The sequence below is a fragment of the Apteryx mantelli genome, chromosome 7, assembly GCF_036417845.1.
Source record: "Apteryx mantelli isolate bAptMan1 chromosome 7, bAptMan1.hap1, whole genome shotgun sequence".
Lineage (NCBI taxonomy): Eukaryota > Metazoa > Chordata > Aves > Apterygiformes > Apterygidae > Apteryx > Apteryx mantelli.
Window position 1 is genome coordinate 6,902,497 of NC_089984.1, and position 13,043 is coordinate 6,915,539.

The 13,043-nt window shown below is 52.7% G+C and overlaps 1 protein-coding gene across 1 annotated transcript in view; it reads left to right on the plus strand.

The window, feature by feature from the left end:
• The window catches only part of CDH23 (cadherin related 23), a 224,650-nt gene that overhangs the window by 76,840 nt on the left and 134,767 nt on the right, over positions 1–13,043 (plus strand). The window contains exon 6 of the mRNA XM_067299722.1: positions 10,025–10,219. Coding sequence (XP_067155823.1) covers positions 10,025–10,219 — 195 coding nt within the window. The remainder of the gene's footprint in view (positions 1–10,024; positions 10,220–13,043) is intronic.

The window sequence follows — 13,043 nt, forward strand, 5'->3', positions numbered from 1 at the left end:
GGAAAAGAGCGGCTCCCCGTGCCCATGTGAGCGGTGTGCATGTCGGGGCGCTCCCGCGGTGAGATCGCGGCCAGAGCCTCCCCAAGCCGGCGGCTCCCCGCCGCGCTCGCAGGGCAAGGGGGAGCGGATCGGTGGCGGGAAGCCGGGAGCTTTCTGAGTGACAGCTTTTCACATTCGCGGCATTTGCCTCCGACTTTGCGATGTCTCATTAGGCCGTCCTGGGTTCCCATCTGCCGCGTCCTGAATTGGGACCAATGTACTAGCAGCCCAGAAGGGGAGCACGGGCTGCTTCCCAGCCCTTGCCCCATCCCTGCCCGGGTCCTCGAAGGCTGGAGCTGGTTAAGGGGCAGGGAAGGGGGAAAACCACGGCTTCTCCAGCAGGCTTCAGCTTAGGAGCCAGCGAGTTAGCCAAGTTGCGTTTGCTCGGCCATGTTAACGCATTTGAAAGCTGATGGGTCTGTCCCATCATGTTCTGACCTCCTGCGAAGTCCTGGTCCTAGGACTTCCCTGAATTTGTTCCTGTTTGAAACAGAGCAGCAGCTTTACAAGGGCACCCGGTCTTGCTGCAAAGAGTTATCAGCGGTGGGAAATCCACCACAGCCCCTAGTACGTTGCTTCAGCTTTGATTGTCCCCACTGGTAAAAACATCTCGTTGCTAAACTGGGTTCTTCTAGCCTCAGCCTTTAGGTCTTGTTGCGCTTTTCCGGGTAGAAAGGAGAACCGTTGTTTTCCCTGCAGAGCTTTTTACAGGGCGCCATCACCTCCTTCCTCCCTGCCCTTGGCTTTGAGAAGATGAGCAGACGAGCCTGGCGTTATCCGCCAGAAGGCAAACCTCCCCGAACCTCAGCTGTCCTCTTGGCTCTGCTCCGACTCGGCACCATCCGTCGTGAACGGCAGGCGCCTGGGCCGCCCGCGGATTTCCGCGAGATTTGTCGCCGGTGCTGAGTGTAGGGTCTGTTGGTTACTGGGCTGTTCCAGCCCTTGGCCATCCTCGTCCCGAGCACCCACGTTACTTTGACTCTGCCACCCTTATCAACCAGTACGGTTCACTGCTAGAAAGACAAGAGAGGGAATTCAGCAGCACCTGTTTTTCTATCAGTCCTGCTAGTAGGCGTTGATGGTGCTTCTTTCCTTTAGTTCCCCATTAGCCAAGAGCTGCGCTTAGAATTTCATTATTTTGCCTGGAACTGGTGGCAGGTTGACAGGTCAAATGTTGCTCACTTTGAAGAAATACCGAGGCCATGTTAGTTGCTCTGTCCGGTCCACTGCCACTCCTTGGTGTTTGAAGGGTTACTGAAAATCGTCAGAAATGGTCCAGCGAGTTCCTTGGACTTCTCCTTTAAAACTCTTGCGCAGGAGCTTACAGACCTGCTTATCAAAACATCTCGCTGAAAGGGCTGCTCAGTTCTGCAGGATACCACTGTTGGTCTAAATGGGGTTTCCTGTGTCATCTGTCCTTTTTTTTCCCCAAATACGGAACAGAAATACTGACTAAACATTTTTACCTTTCTTGCGATGTTATTGACAATTCTGCTATTTCCCCCTGGGGAAGCTTTAAAGCTCCTCCGTATTGTCCTCCTGGCTGTGAGTTTGTCCTTGCACCCTTTTATTGCCTTTTGTTGAGGTTGATATACTTTCCCTTTTTTACATTTTTTTAATGCACAGTTTACTCTAACTTTCACCCCAAGCGACTTAATTTGATTGGGAATCTCCTCCTGGTTTGCGTCTCTGCGTGGTGGTAATTTGGAGTCACTCCTGGTTACTTATGGGCAAAGAAATTCCAGGCGGGTGTTGCTGGGCAGCAAATGTCGCTGCTGACGCTCTGCTTGCTTGCAGCTGGCCAAAAGGAGGCTTCTAGGGCTGGGCGAGGAGCGTTTCCAGGCTGGACGTGCCCTGGGCTGTCAGGCAGAGCTTCCTGGGGATTGTCACCAGTGAGGAGCACTCGTGGTGGTGCCAGGCTGGAAGGGCTGGTGCAGAGCTGCGCCTTTTGCAGAAGAACCCTCCCTTCCACCATTGCCCATTTGATATAATTTCTGGAAGATATATTTTCCTTTTAAATATATCCCTAAGGAAAAAGGAAGAAAAAATTGAATGCGACTGCAATGCCGTGTTTTGACAAGCCTGAAATACTTTTGAATTTGTTACATCCCTGTGCGGATGTACATATACACACCATAAGCATCTTAAAAGAACGGGTCAAAACCTTTTTGAAAGCTTATTTTTGATACAGTTTGGCTGCAAATGCAGAGGTGGCCTGCTTTCTCTCCACCAGCGCTCGCCCCACCTCTGTTTTTGAGACAAAATGCAAAGCTGCTCCACGTGGGTTTCTCTGACCTGTTGGCTTGTACCTCTGCACTTACAGGTTTGCGGTCCCGTAGATGTATGTTGATAACAGTCTGTGCCGGTGGCTTTTTTGGCTGGTGGAAGTGCTCCCAAGAGCTTCCCCTGAATAGCGAATTGAAGCCCGCTGGTGTTAGATTTGCTCCTCTTCATTACTTCTTGCGGAGCCGTTAGAAGTAGCTCGTGGTCTCCTGAGATCTGGGGGCAGCAGGCTGAAACCCGGTGTGTGATATAATATCTCAAGTTCCTCCGAAATTGGGGCTGTCGAGGGAAAGGCATTTTGACAGGCAGAGCTGATTGCCTGCTTAAATAACCGGTAGCAGCGGGGGCAGGGTTGGCCTTTGGAAAGCCGGCGCGTAGCTTGTTGTTTCCTATTTGGCCACGTGCGGTTGTGTTTCCTCTGTTTCTCGTGGTGCTTCACCAATGCTGGTGGCTTTTTGTCGGTTTGTTGGATGTCAGGCCTTGCCCATGCTGTTGCACAGCTGACACGCTCCCATCTCTGCGTGTCCCTGGGAGGAGCGCTGCCGTTTCCCGGCTTTCCCGGGCTGTGCCGGATGGAGCAAGCGCTTGCTGCAGTCTGGGTCAGGCGCCCCCTTCTCCTCGGAAGCTGCAAATTAAGGCTCTGCCAAACAGTGCTCTTCCCTCTCCTCGTTTTCTCGTTAAAGTTTAAATCCATTCGGGATGAGTGCTGAGCCTTGCAGCAACTTGGTTGCTCCCTGGAGTGGAGAGCAGCGATGTGACGGGTCCCGCTTATCACATTGCTGCCTGGAAGGGACAGCGGCCAGAGCCAACTAGGAAGTTATAAACAAGAGAAGTGTTGTGGGCTTCTGTGTTTCATTATTATCACCTCCTTCCTCTGCCCTCTCTTGTCTCCTTAGCTTGCCGCCCAAGACATCCAGAAAAGAAATGGAGATGCAAGTGTGGAGGAGCTGGCTTTAACCACTCTCCCACGCCTGGGGCAGTGGGTTAATCCGTAACTAAGAGAGATCTTGCAGCCAGCCAGCCTGGTGGTCGCTCCGACTGGGATGTCACAAGTGGTGGTCCCCACCGGCGGATGGGCACAAGCAGTCCATCCTCCAGCGTGTCGAACTGCCCTGGAGGCTTGCTCGTTCCTGGTGCCCGTCTTGCTAACATCATGCGTCGAGCGGGGCCGTATCTGCTTTGCGCAACCGCTCTCAGCTCCGCGCGCTGGTATCCAGCCCGTAATTCAGGCACGGGTTCTGGTACTGCATCCATTCCAGCTGTGTTTATAACGTTCTCAAAAGCCCCTCAATTGAATTATAGCTCTGTGGTGGCCGTTTGCCAGTGTCACCCGATAATGAGGGAGGTCACTTAACCGAGATAGCAACAAGCGGTACATATTAACTAGAGCTGATTGAAAGGTGGGGTGAATTTCCACCGAACAAAAAAAAAAGAAAATGATCAGTTTTTAAAATCAAATTTTGAAATTGGAAATTGCTTGGCTCTAATGCAATTAATAAGCGTGATTAAAAGTGTAATAAAGAATAAAGGGATTGGAAGTCCACACGCATCTGCATGAGCCTTCAGAGCTGGCGCACGCGCCAGAGCCCTAGTCTGGCTTCCAGGAGGGAGCTGGGGGGAGCAGAGCTCCAAGCGCCTTTAATCTGCCCCGTGGTGAGACAAGGGGAGATGAAAAAGAGCAGCTAGAAACAGTGGCAGGGAATGATTTAAGAGTAATATGTTGACCTGAGGCATAAGATGAGAGCGAGCCAGTGAAGCATCTCCTAATGGCAGTGGTCAGCTCCCGTCTTGATGCAGGGGCAGCACGGAGGAAAGCGTAGACCCTATATATGGCTGGCGAGACGGTTTTGAGGCTGTTAGGAGGCCGTCTGGGGGGAGATCAGAGCGCGGGCTGCTTGGTAAGCTGCCTGCCGCTCTAACCCTCGCGCTCGTCGCTGTGTGCCCACCAGGCCGCTTGTATCACCTCCTCTCATTCCCTCGACCTTCAGACAGCTGTTTGGCCAGATTGCCTGCCGCTTCCACACATTATTTGCATGGGTACAGCATGTGTGCGTTCGCATCCTAATCACTGCTACCAGCTTCTGCTGGGCCCCTGCTGGGTGACTTTGCCCCGGGAGGTCGTATGGAGGTCCTGCACAGGCCAGAGACGGAGAGCAGGCTCAGGGGTCCGGAGAGACCTACCTCGAATAAACCCAGGCTGTTCCCAGAGACTGCCGTGGTCTGGGACACGGTCTCTCCTTTTGGGGTTTCCGTCTGGTCTTTGGTGGCTGCAGAATAAGGATGCAGCCTGCTGCTGTCGGTGTAGTGGGGGTTAGGTGAGCTGCCAGGCTGAAGGACAGCTTTAAGATGAGGGTTGCGGTGCGTGCGGAAATGGGGGTAAGCTTGCAAAATTGCAGTTGGTGCAATGTGCCTGTCTCAGGCTGATGGTCCCCGTTTCTTTCTCGTAGCTTTCTGCTTGTTTAATTAAAGGGTTCATGGAGTGTGTGTCTGCATATGCAAGGAAAGGGAGCGAGGGCAGGGGGGTCTGCTCAGGATCTCAGCATGCTTTCAGCACCCTGGACTTGTAGTGTCCCACCAAAATTTGTGACAGTCTGTCCCCAGGTTGAAAAAGTGGATCTGTGTAAGGGAGGGAATGGTGGAGAAACTGCCTCCCAAATCTCTTCCACTTCATCTCTCACCTTCTATCAACCTCCTATCCTGCCGTAAAAAGCCAGCAGCACATATTCCCTCTCTCTGCCCTTTGCCCGGAGGACACCCGGTGTCGGGGCAGTTGGCCAAGACTGACGGATCGAGTCCTGTTCTGGGTGTTGGCAGCTTGTGGCCCGTGAAATGGCTTTGTGCCGTGCGAATCCGCTCCGTTAGCGGGGTTAGCTGCTGTCTGGCAACCTCAGGTTTTCATGCGCTCTTGGAGCTTTGCTGCAGCAGGTGCCATAGGCCTGGGGAAGCTGCGCCGACACCAGCTTTACTGTGGAAGAGTCTCTTAATTTTAGCCCTGTGTGAAAGAAGAGTTGGTTCACATGGGTTTGTATAGGTCTTAAAAAAAAACCTGACCCGCTGAGTTGACCTTTATTTGGGAGTGCTTCCCATGGACAGTTGCTGGCTTATTACCATGCTGTGTTTAGACTATCCCGTTGTCTTGGACTGTTGATCTTGATGGCAATAGCTGAGCTACACTTAGAACGTTTTCCCGTGAAGATCTTTTTATTTGCTTTCCTTTATGGAAAAGAGAGTATTGCATGCTGTCGCCTGCATCCGGGACGGGTCACCTAAGCTAGGTCTGTCCCGGCGCTGCTGCACCCATTTGTCTGCAGGCTCAGCATAAGCGATGCTTCAGAAAGCGAACGTTAACCGCGGTCAAGCTGGCCACGGGCATTTCTGCAGCCCCCAGGGAACGTTTGGTCCCAGATGAGAGAGATTCGGGTGCTGACGTTTGTAGGGTGCCCTGTGCAATACGTCTCTGCACGTGTAATCTGTTCGGTCGCAGCCCTGTAATTCAGCTGGCATCGCAGCGTGTGTTTAAAGGTGTCTCGTACCTGTGGTCATCTGCCTTATGTTGCTGTGTCTTGTCAGAGTAGCGCCTGTCAGGAATTTTTTTACTAATGCATTTTGTAACAGGCTTCAAAATAAGATATTAAAGGCCATTGCTGTGTCTAGATACTGTGGCATAAATATTTTAAAAGGGCCCTTTTCCGGTAGCACCTTCCTTCAGCACTGGCCGCCCTTCTGTGCAGGCTTTTGTGTCCGAGGTGCTAACGTACGAGTGCTCTGTACAGCACGGCCTTCTGTGGAGACATTGCCGTGATGGGCCATGCTCACCCTGTACCTGCGTTTGGCCAGCTTCTCCTCCTCTCCTCCAGAGCTTCTCTGATGGAAACACAACTCATTCCTGGTCACCTGAAGACATTTATTCCCTTGTCTCTGGTCATCGCTGGCGTAGGAGAGGTAGGGTCTCGGTCTCTCCTTTGCTGCCTCCTGGTGCAGAGACATCCTTTAGGGTTTGACCTGGCTAGGGCACGGACAGTGATTCTGGGTTTGTTCATTCCTTATTTTGACCCAAGTCTGCCTTTGCTATTGGTGGTTCGTTGCAACGGCGTAGTCTCCTGATGGCTCGGGAGTCGGGCTCGTGCGCCTTGCTGCTTTTGATTCGGTCTTTGTGGTGCCTTGCATAGTTGCGTGCGGTGTATTTATTTAGCGGTGGCTGGCGGTGACAGCGCGGCGGGGTCACCAGCGCGGCGGAGCCCCTTAGGTGCCAGCCTCCTCGGGGGGAGCTTGGGTGCTGGAGCTGTTCCTGGGGGCCGTCAGATGAAGGACGGGGGCTGGAGGTGGGTCGGCAGCGGGTCCCGCTCCCACGCGCCCTCCTCCTACTCTGCGGGAGGCATCTGTCTGCGTGTTTATTTTTATCTCACATCTGCTGGCATCATAACAAAGATTTAATGATACGGCACAATTTTGTCACCCGTTCTTTTTCTGTAGGGAGTTGAACTTCGTCACTGGCTGCTGGAGAAAGTCAAAAGCTTTAAAAATGAAAAAAATAAAATCAAACTCGGGTAGAAAACTTACCTGTGTTTGCAACAAGCATCCGTTTGCCGTCTGCATTTCATATCTTCCCAATGGGACGGGTGAAATTTGACATTTTTGCATTTTGGTGAGCTAAGCCGGGGTTAACTCTGCTGGGGAGGGGCAGGAGAGCCCTATAAATGGGCCAAAACGCTCAAAATGCAGCAAGGATCTCCTTCCCGAGCAGCCCTGGGGCACTGCTGGCCAGTTGCGCCCTCCCTGGGCTGTGCCCGCTGCCTGTTACTTATGATCAAACGCAAAAGCTGGCCGGATGGGTTTGCACAGCTGTTTGGCTCCTTTGTTTAAATGATGGGCCGCGTCTTTGGAGGGATAAGACGTCGTCGGCCTCCTGCTGTGGAATATCTCGAGCCTGTTTGACCCAAAAATGGCAAAGGGATTTTAAAGACATGCTTTTTAAGACAGATGATCTTAAATTCTTTCAAGTGCTGACTGTGTCCGAGCTTGGGCATGAGGGCTGCGAAGGAGACCACCTTTTGTAGAGGACCGTCGATGCAGTGTGTGTGTGTGTGTGTGTGTGTGTCCCACAGCCAGTTTTGCCTCACTGGAATTTTTTGTGTGGAAGCATCAGGGCAGCCAAGATCACTTCATGGCCGTGTCTTTGGTAGCTGTTCCCGTATCCGTTCGCCTATTCCTGCTGGTTCTGCCAAACCACGGATGTGAATCAGTGAGGGTGCTTCCCATCGGCCCTTTTCCTTGCCCTTCCCAGGCGCTTCCCGCGGCCCTGATTGCAAAGCGAAGCCCGCTGGCATAGTTTGCTCCCACGGGGAGTAAGGTCCTGGCAGTCAGCATACAAGATCATGGGATGGTTGAGACTTCACCTAACGGCAAGTCTTGACCCCGCGTGGTCACGTAGCAGCCTGGTGCCGTGCGTCAGCCCAGCTTCGAGCAAGGAGGTGGAAGAACCACGGTGCGGGTCTGCTCCAGGCTCCTGGTACGCGCCTCCTATCGCCTTCGAGGCCTCGAGCTCCCATCCGACCTCCGCCAGCGCCCTGCTCCCTCAAGGCAAGCCGGAGCGTGGGCGCTGGCGGGACCGCGACTCGCGACCTCCGTGTCCCTGCGCGCGGCTCTCCTCTGGAAGGGCACCGCTGCCTTGGCCTGGGAAGTGGGCTCCCTTCAAAGCCTGCTTTTGGGCTATTGTGTGAAATGCAATGCCCGGGAAATCAAACTCTGCTCTTCCCCAGCCAGCCAGCCGCCCGGCCCCGTGATCGCCGCTGCCCGGAGCGGATTTGCATGTTAAAAGGAGTGGCTGGGGCACTTAAAAAAGAAGAGGAAACGTATTCATCGTTCGTTGATCCTTATGAATATTATTCCTCCCAGGGATGATATCGCCCAGGCCTCAGCAGTGCAACCCCGTGTCTGCGCTGCCGCCGCCTCTCCTTTCCCCCCCTATTAACAGTTAATTTGTAGTGCCCCGTGTCCCCGCGCTGGTACCGGCACGGCTCGGCTCGGCGGGAGGAGGGAAGGCAGGGAGCTGGCGGAGGGGCGATGCCCCGGCGAGCCGGGGGCGCGAAGCGTGGCGGCAGCGTCGCGAAGGGCAGCCCGGGACGCTGGGAGGTGCAGGCAGGGCGCGGGGAAGCCCCGAGGCCGGCTGCACCCGGGGGGGTGGCCCCGGGGACATGGGAAGCCCAGAAGGGACGCTAGCCGTACCTTTCAAGCTTTTGTGATTGCAGGATGCAAAAAAAAAATCTGAAGGTGCTTTAACAAATAATCCTCCTCCGGCCATGCCCTGCAAGGCTTTCTTTAGTATCCTGATTTAGAGGGGGGAAAAAGAGGGCAAGTGAAAAATCTGGATGGGAACTGCAACCTCTTACACCTCAAAATAACACAGAGGAAAGAAAAGCAGAGTTTTGTTGCAGCCTGAGGCTAGCTTGCACGGCAGAAGGTCCCGCACTGCAGCGGCACATCTGATGCGGGGGAGGAGGCGTCAGGGATGCAGGGGCGAGTGGACAAACGCACCGTGAGCGCGCACTGCTCGTTTGGGACGGGCCCGTGCTCGCAGATGGGAGCGTCCCGAGTTCCCTCTGGTGTCCGGCCACGCTCCTAGCAAATCCCGTCACCCGTGGTGAATGCAGGCTGCTGCTCACGTGCAACACCGCGTATCGTTGAGGCTCGCTTAAATCAGCAGCTCGTGATCCTTCCCCTTGGGCCGAGGAGCAATAATTTAATAGGAACGAAGCAACAATGAAAGGGAGAGGCTTTGGAAGGAGTTGGCAGAAATAATCCGTATTATCCCAGCTGGTCATAACCAGCCTCTGACATTTGCTGTCTCACTTCCAAGTTTTCGCCCTACGTCGACCCTTACTACACCTACGAAGGTATTATAGACGTGTGTGCTGGTCCAGCTGAGCTGGCTGTCGTGATCTGCGTGTACCTGCAGCTCGGGCCCCCCGCAAAGCCTTTTCGCTTGTGGTCTGTGCTTTTGCCTCTGCCTTTACAGAGACAAGAATATGCAGTTAAGATTTGCATAGGAACATGCAGCTGTTCCACCAAAAATGGATAATTGTTCTCCCCGCTGTGAAGTTAAACAATAAGAAGTGCCAAACTGCATTTGCCATTGCTGATTTTGTGCTCTCAGCTGCATATTTTATGCATGTAGATTAGTTACAGATTTATGACAATTTAACTGTTAATGCCTGCGTTAATTGGGCCAGGTTACAGTTGCTGTGGAAACTATAACTTTGAATTTTCTGTAAAGTTCTACTTTTAATGTTGCATTTAATGCATTTTTTGGGATGCTCTTTTATATTTAATGCCATATGGTGGAAAAGGAGAGTGAATCAGCGTTGAAAATAAAAGTGCCTTTGGGCAGAAAACAAGTTTCTGCGAAGAGTAATTTTTCTGGAAAGTTGTGAGTGTCTGGGAAAATAAGGGTTTGTGATAGCGTGCCATCTTGACCACGACTGTATGACTATTATTATAAGTGTGTAAAAGCTATTATAGCTGCTGCAATACTGTAATAAAGAAAACAACTGTATAACTTATAAACATCCTAAAAATACAGGACTGAAGTTCTTGGGTCTCTATATATTGGCTTTGGTGGCAAAGGAAATTGCTGCTGTGCTTTTGATGGGAAAATAGGCTGGTGCAAAATGTTACTGATATATATATATTTTTTTATTTCCAGAACACACCAGTGGGCACTCCGATTTTCATAGTGAACGCCACGGACCCAGACCAGGGGGCCGGAGGCAGCGTGCTTTACTCCTTCCAGCCTCCTTCCAGTTTCTTTGCCATAGACAGCGGCCGTGGCATCGTGTCGGTGATACGGGAACTGGACTACGAAGTGACGCAGGCTTATCAGCTCCAGGTGAACGCAACGGTGAGTCTTACCCTGTCTGCTGCAGCAGAGGCGTTTTCTTGGAGGAGCGCAGGGAGGAAGGAGGTGCTGTTTACTTGTTTTGTTGTTCCACTTTTGTCTTTTCGGGGACAATCAGCTTTCCTGCAAATTGCAAAATAGCATCCCGTTTCGGAGTGGGTTTTGTTGCTGCTGCCAAAGGGGCAGTGGGAACGGGCGCTGATGTAGGCGGTCGGGAGTAGTTGCGGTATCACGGCTCACGGTGCAGAGCATCGATGGTAACTGCCGCCAGCACCCAGAGCTGCTTTGAGCATTTTTTGCTCAGAAAGGTATTATTGCAATAGGGTGCCTGCACAATTTCAGATCACCGTATGGAGCACAACAGTGCTTCTCCAACAGCATCTCATACGTGCGGGCAAGCAGCTCCCTTATCCAAAAAAGCCAGTAGAGGAGAGGCTTTGCTTACGGGCCCTGGGGTGCCTGTCAGCTAATTTCACTGAAAAGCATGGATTTGCCATGGCACCTAAGGCCAGGAGAGACCATTAAATCCTCTGGTCTCATCCCCTGTGTATCATGGCTCGTTGCGGGTGGATTCACCTGTGTTGAACCCCCTGAGTCTAGCTGGACAAAAGCAGTTCAGACCTCAAGCGTTAAAAACTGGATGGATCATGAGCAGAGAGGAGGAGACACCGAGACCCTCGTTACAGTCAGTACCACTGTGCTGGGAGGGGACCACTGGGACGGGTGTGCCCAGGGGACCGTGACGGCAGATTCGTGCCCCGCTCTGGAGGGGACACTTCTTTCCTGGTGTCAGAGCCAGTGACAGCTTGACGTGAAGTGTGTGAATGACGTGCACCATGCAAGCTCCTTCCTATCTCAGGTGCAACAGAGGAAGGTGAGATTCAGCCCTGCGATACATCCAACCAACTGTGCATTCAGAAGGGGGGGAAAAAAATCCTTCCTGGACCCCCCAGGCAGCTGGCTAGAGCTCCTGAAGCGTGTGATTTAATCACAGTCGCTGCCTTGACGCAGAGCCACAAATGTCATAAGGACGTGGAGTGCTGGGCAGTGCTTCTCTCGCTCTCCGCGGCCGCGGAGCCTGGGCATTCGCAGGCTGCCAGGCCAGAGGCAAACGCCTCCGCCGTCCTGCCCAGCCCTTACGTATGCAGGGCTGTGAAGTTTTTCCCAGAAGCTAATCTTTTCTGAAAGACATCTCATTTTATTTTAAATGCTCCAGTGGTGAGTTCACCATCTCCCCTCCCTGGTAAGCATTGCAATGCTTACTTGCAGTCACTGCTAAGAAACAGTAACTTCTTTTGAAGTTAACTTTATCTCACTGCAGTTTCCAGTCTTGGTCCAAAAAGCGTTGGACGTTTGTGCCTGTGTCTGATTTTAGTTACCTTAAGGGCATAAGAAGGCCGTCTTGGTTGGACCACTGATCCCTCTAGCCCTCTGTCCCAGGTGCGGATGCTAGCGAAGATTAAAAAGGGGGCAGAGCTGATACTTGCCACCTAATGTGTTCACAGCTTCTAGCTCTTTTCAGCTCAGGGAGTTCAAAGACCTAAGTGTTAAGTCTCCGTGAGCTGGGCTTGATTGCAGCAAGCTGGGAAACTGCTCTGGGAATCTCTCTCTGCTCGGCTGCAGGGCAGTAGCGATTCCTGGCAGTGACAAACCCCGGGGGAAATCCCAGCCGAGGAGGACCACGGGAGTCATGCCAGCCTTGCAGGAGCGGGGTGGGAGCATGCAAATGGGGCCTCCCGCTTGCCTGCTGGATGGGCTGGTGGGAGCTTGCACAGTCCAGCAGGAGAACAAGGGGATGGTGAATTTGGGTGGCTGCAAGGGCTGCAGCAGGGAGAAGAGCAGTGGAGAATTTGCTCGCAGCAAGAGATGTTTGTTCCTGGGGATGCAGGCAGTGAGGATGGAAAAACGCTGGAAAGGGCAGCATGGGAAATGCTAGATGAGGAAACGTGAAATGCGCTTGCCTTTCACTGCTATCTGTAACTACTTTAACCAAAATTTAAAAGACGAAGGGGAGGGAAAAAACATTATCTGAAGAAACGAAAGACTTCAACCTGCTAACAATAACAGCAGAGTACGAGTCAGAAATAAGCATCCATCCAGGCCATAAATGCTGAGGCCTGCAGGTTAAGAGGATAATGTACAAGCTGTGTTGTTGAATACAGTTTAAATTAACATTAATCTTCTGGCAATCAGTCCTCGCCGCTGTTCAGAACCATTTTGCAGAAGTGTGCGGTAACCTCTAATGGTCTCCTTTTACCACAGTGCTTGATGAGGGGGTAGAGAGAGATTTATTTCCTTCCCTTGGAGCCTTATCTGCTCTGTGCCGGGCTCGTAGCGAGCTGGGGCTTCCTCTAGCAAAGGGCTGCAAGCGCTAGGGCCACTGCTAAGCACCCACGGGACGAGACTCCAGCGAGAGAGTTGATGGTAGCGTAGCAGGGCACTGCCAGGGGAAGCTCACAGCCTTTCCCAAAGCATCGCTGCCCAGGCAACGCGTCCGGCTGTCACACGCCAGCCGTTGGAGCACGAGCAGCCCGGCGGCATCGGCGCCGGCGGGTAGGAAACGCTGCGCTGCGACGTGCGCTTGCTGCTCCTCTTCCCCCAAAGTGAGCGCAGGTACCAGCGTCTGCTGGCAGTCACCCCTGGATCTCGTGGCACCCTAGGGTATATCCGCGTAAGGAGGCAGGTTATATTTTGATGTATTTGTTGAACAAGGTGCTGCCTCTCTGCCACCCAAAGCATGCTGAAAAGTAAATCGGCGCTCACTGTATTTTAAAGGGCAAAGGATGGAGAGAAATGCATGGCTTGTTTCTGCTTAGAGGGAGGTACG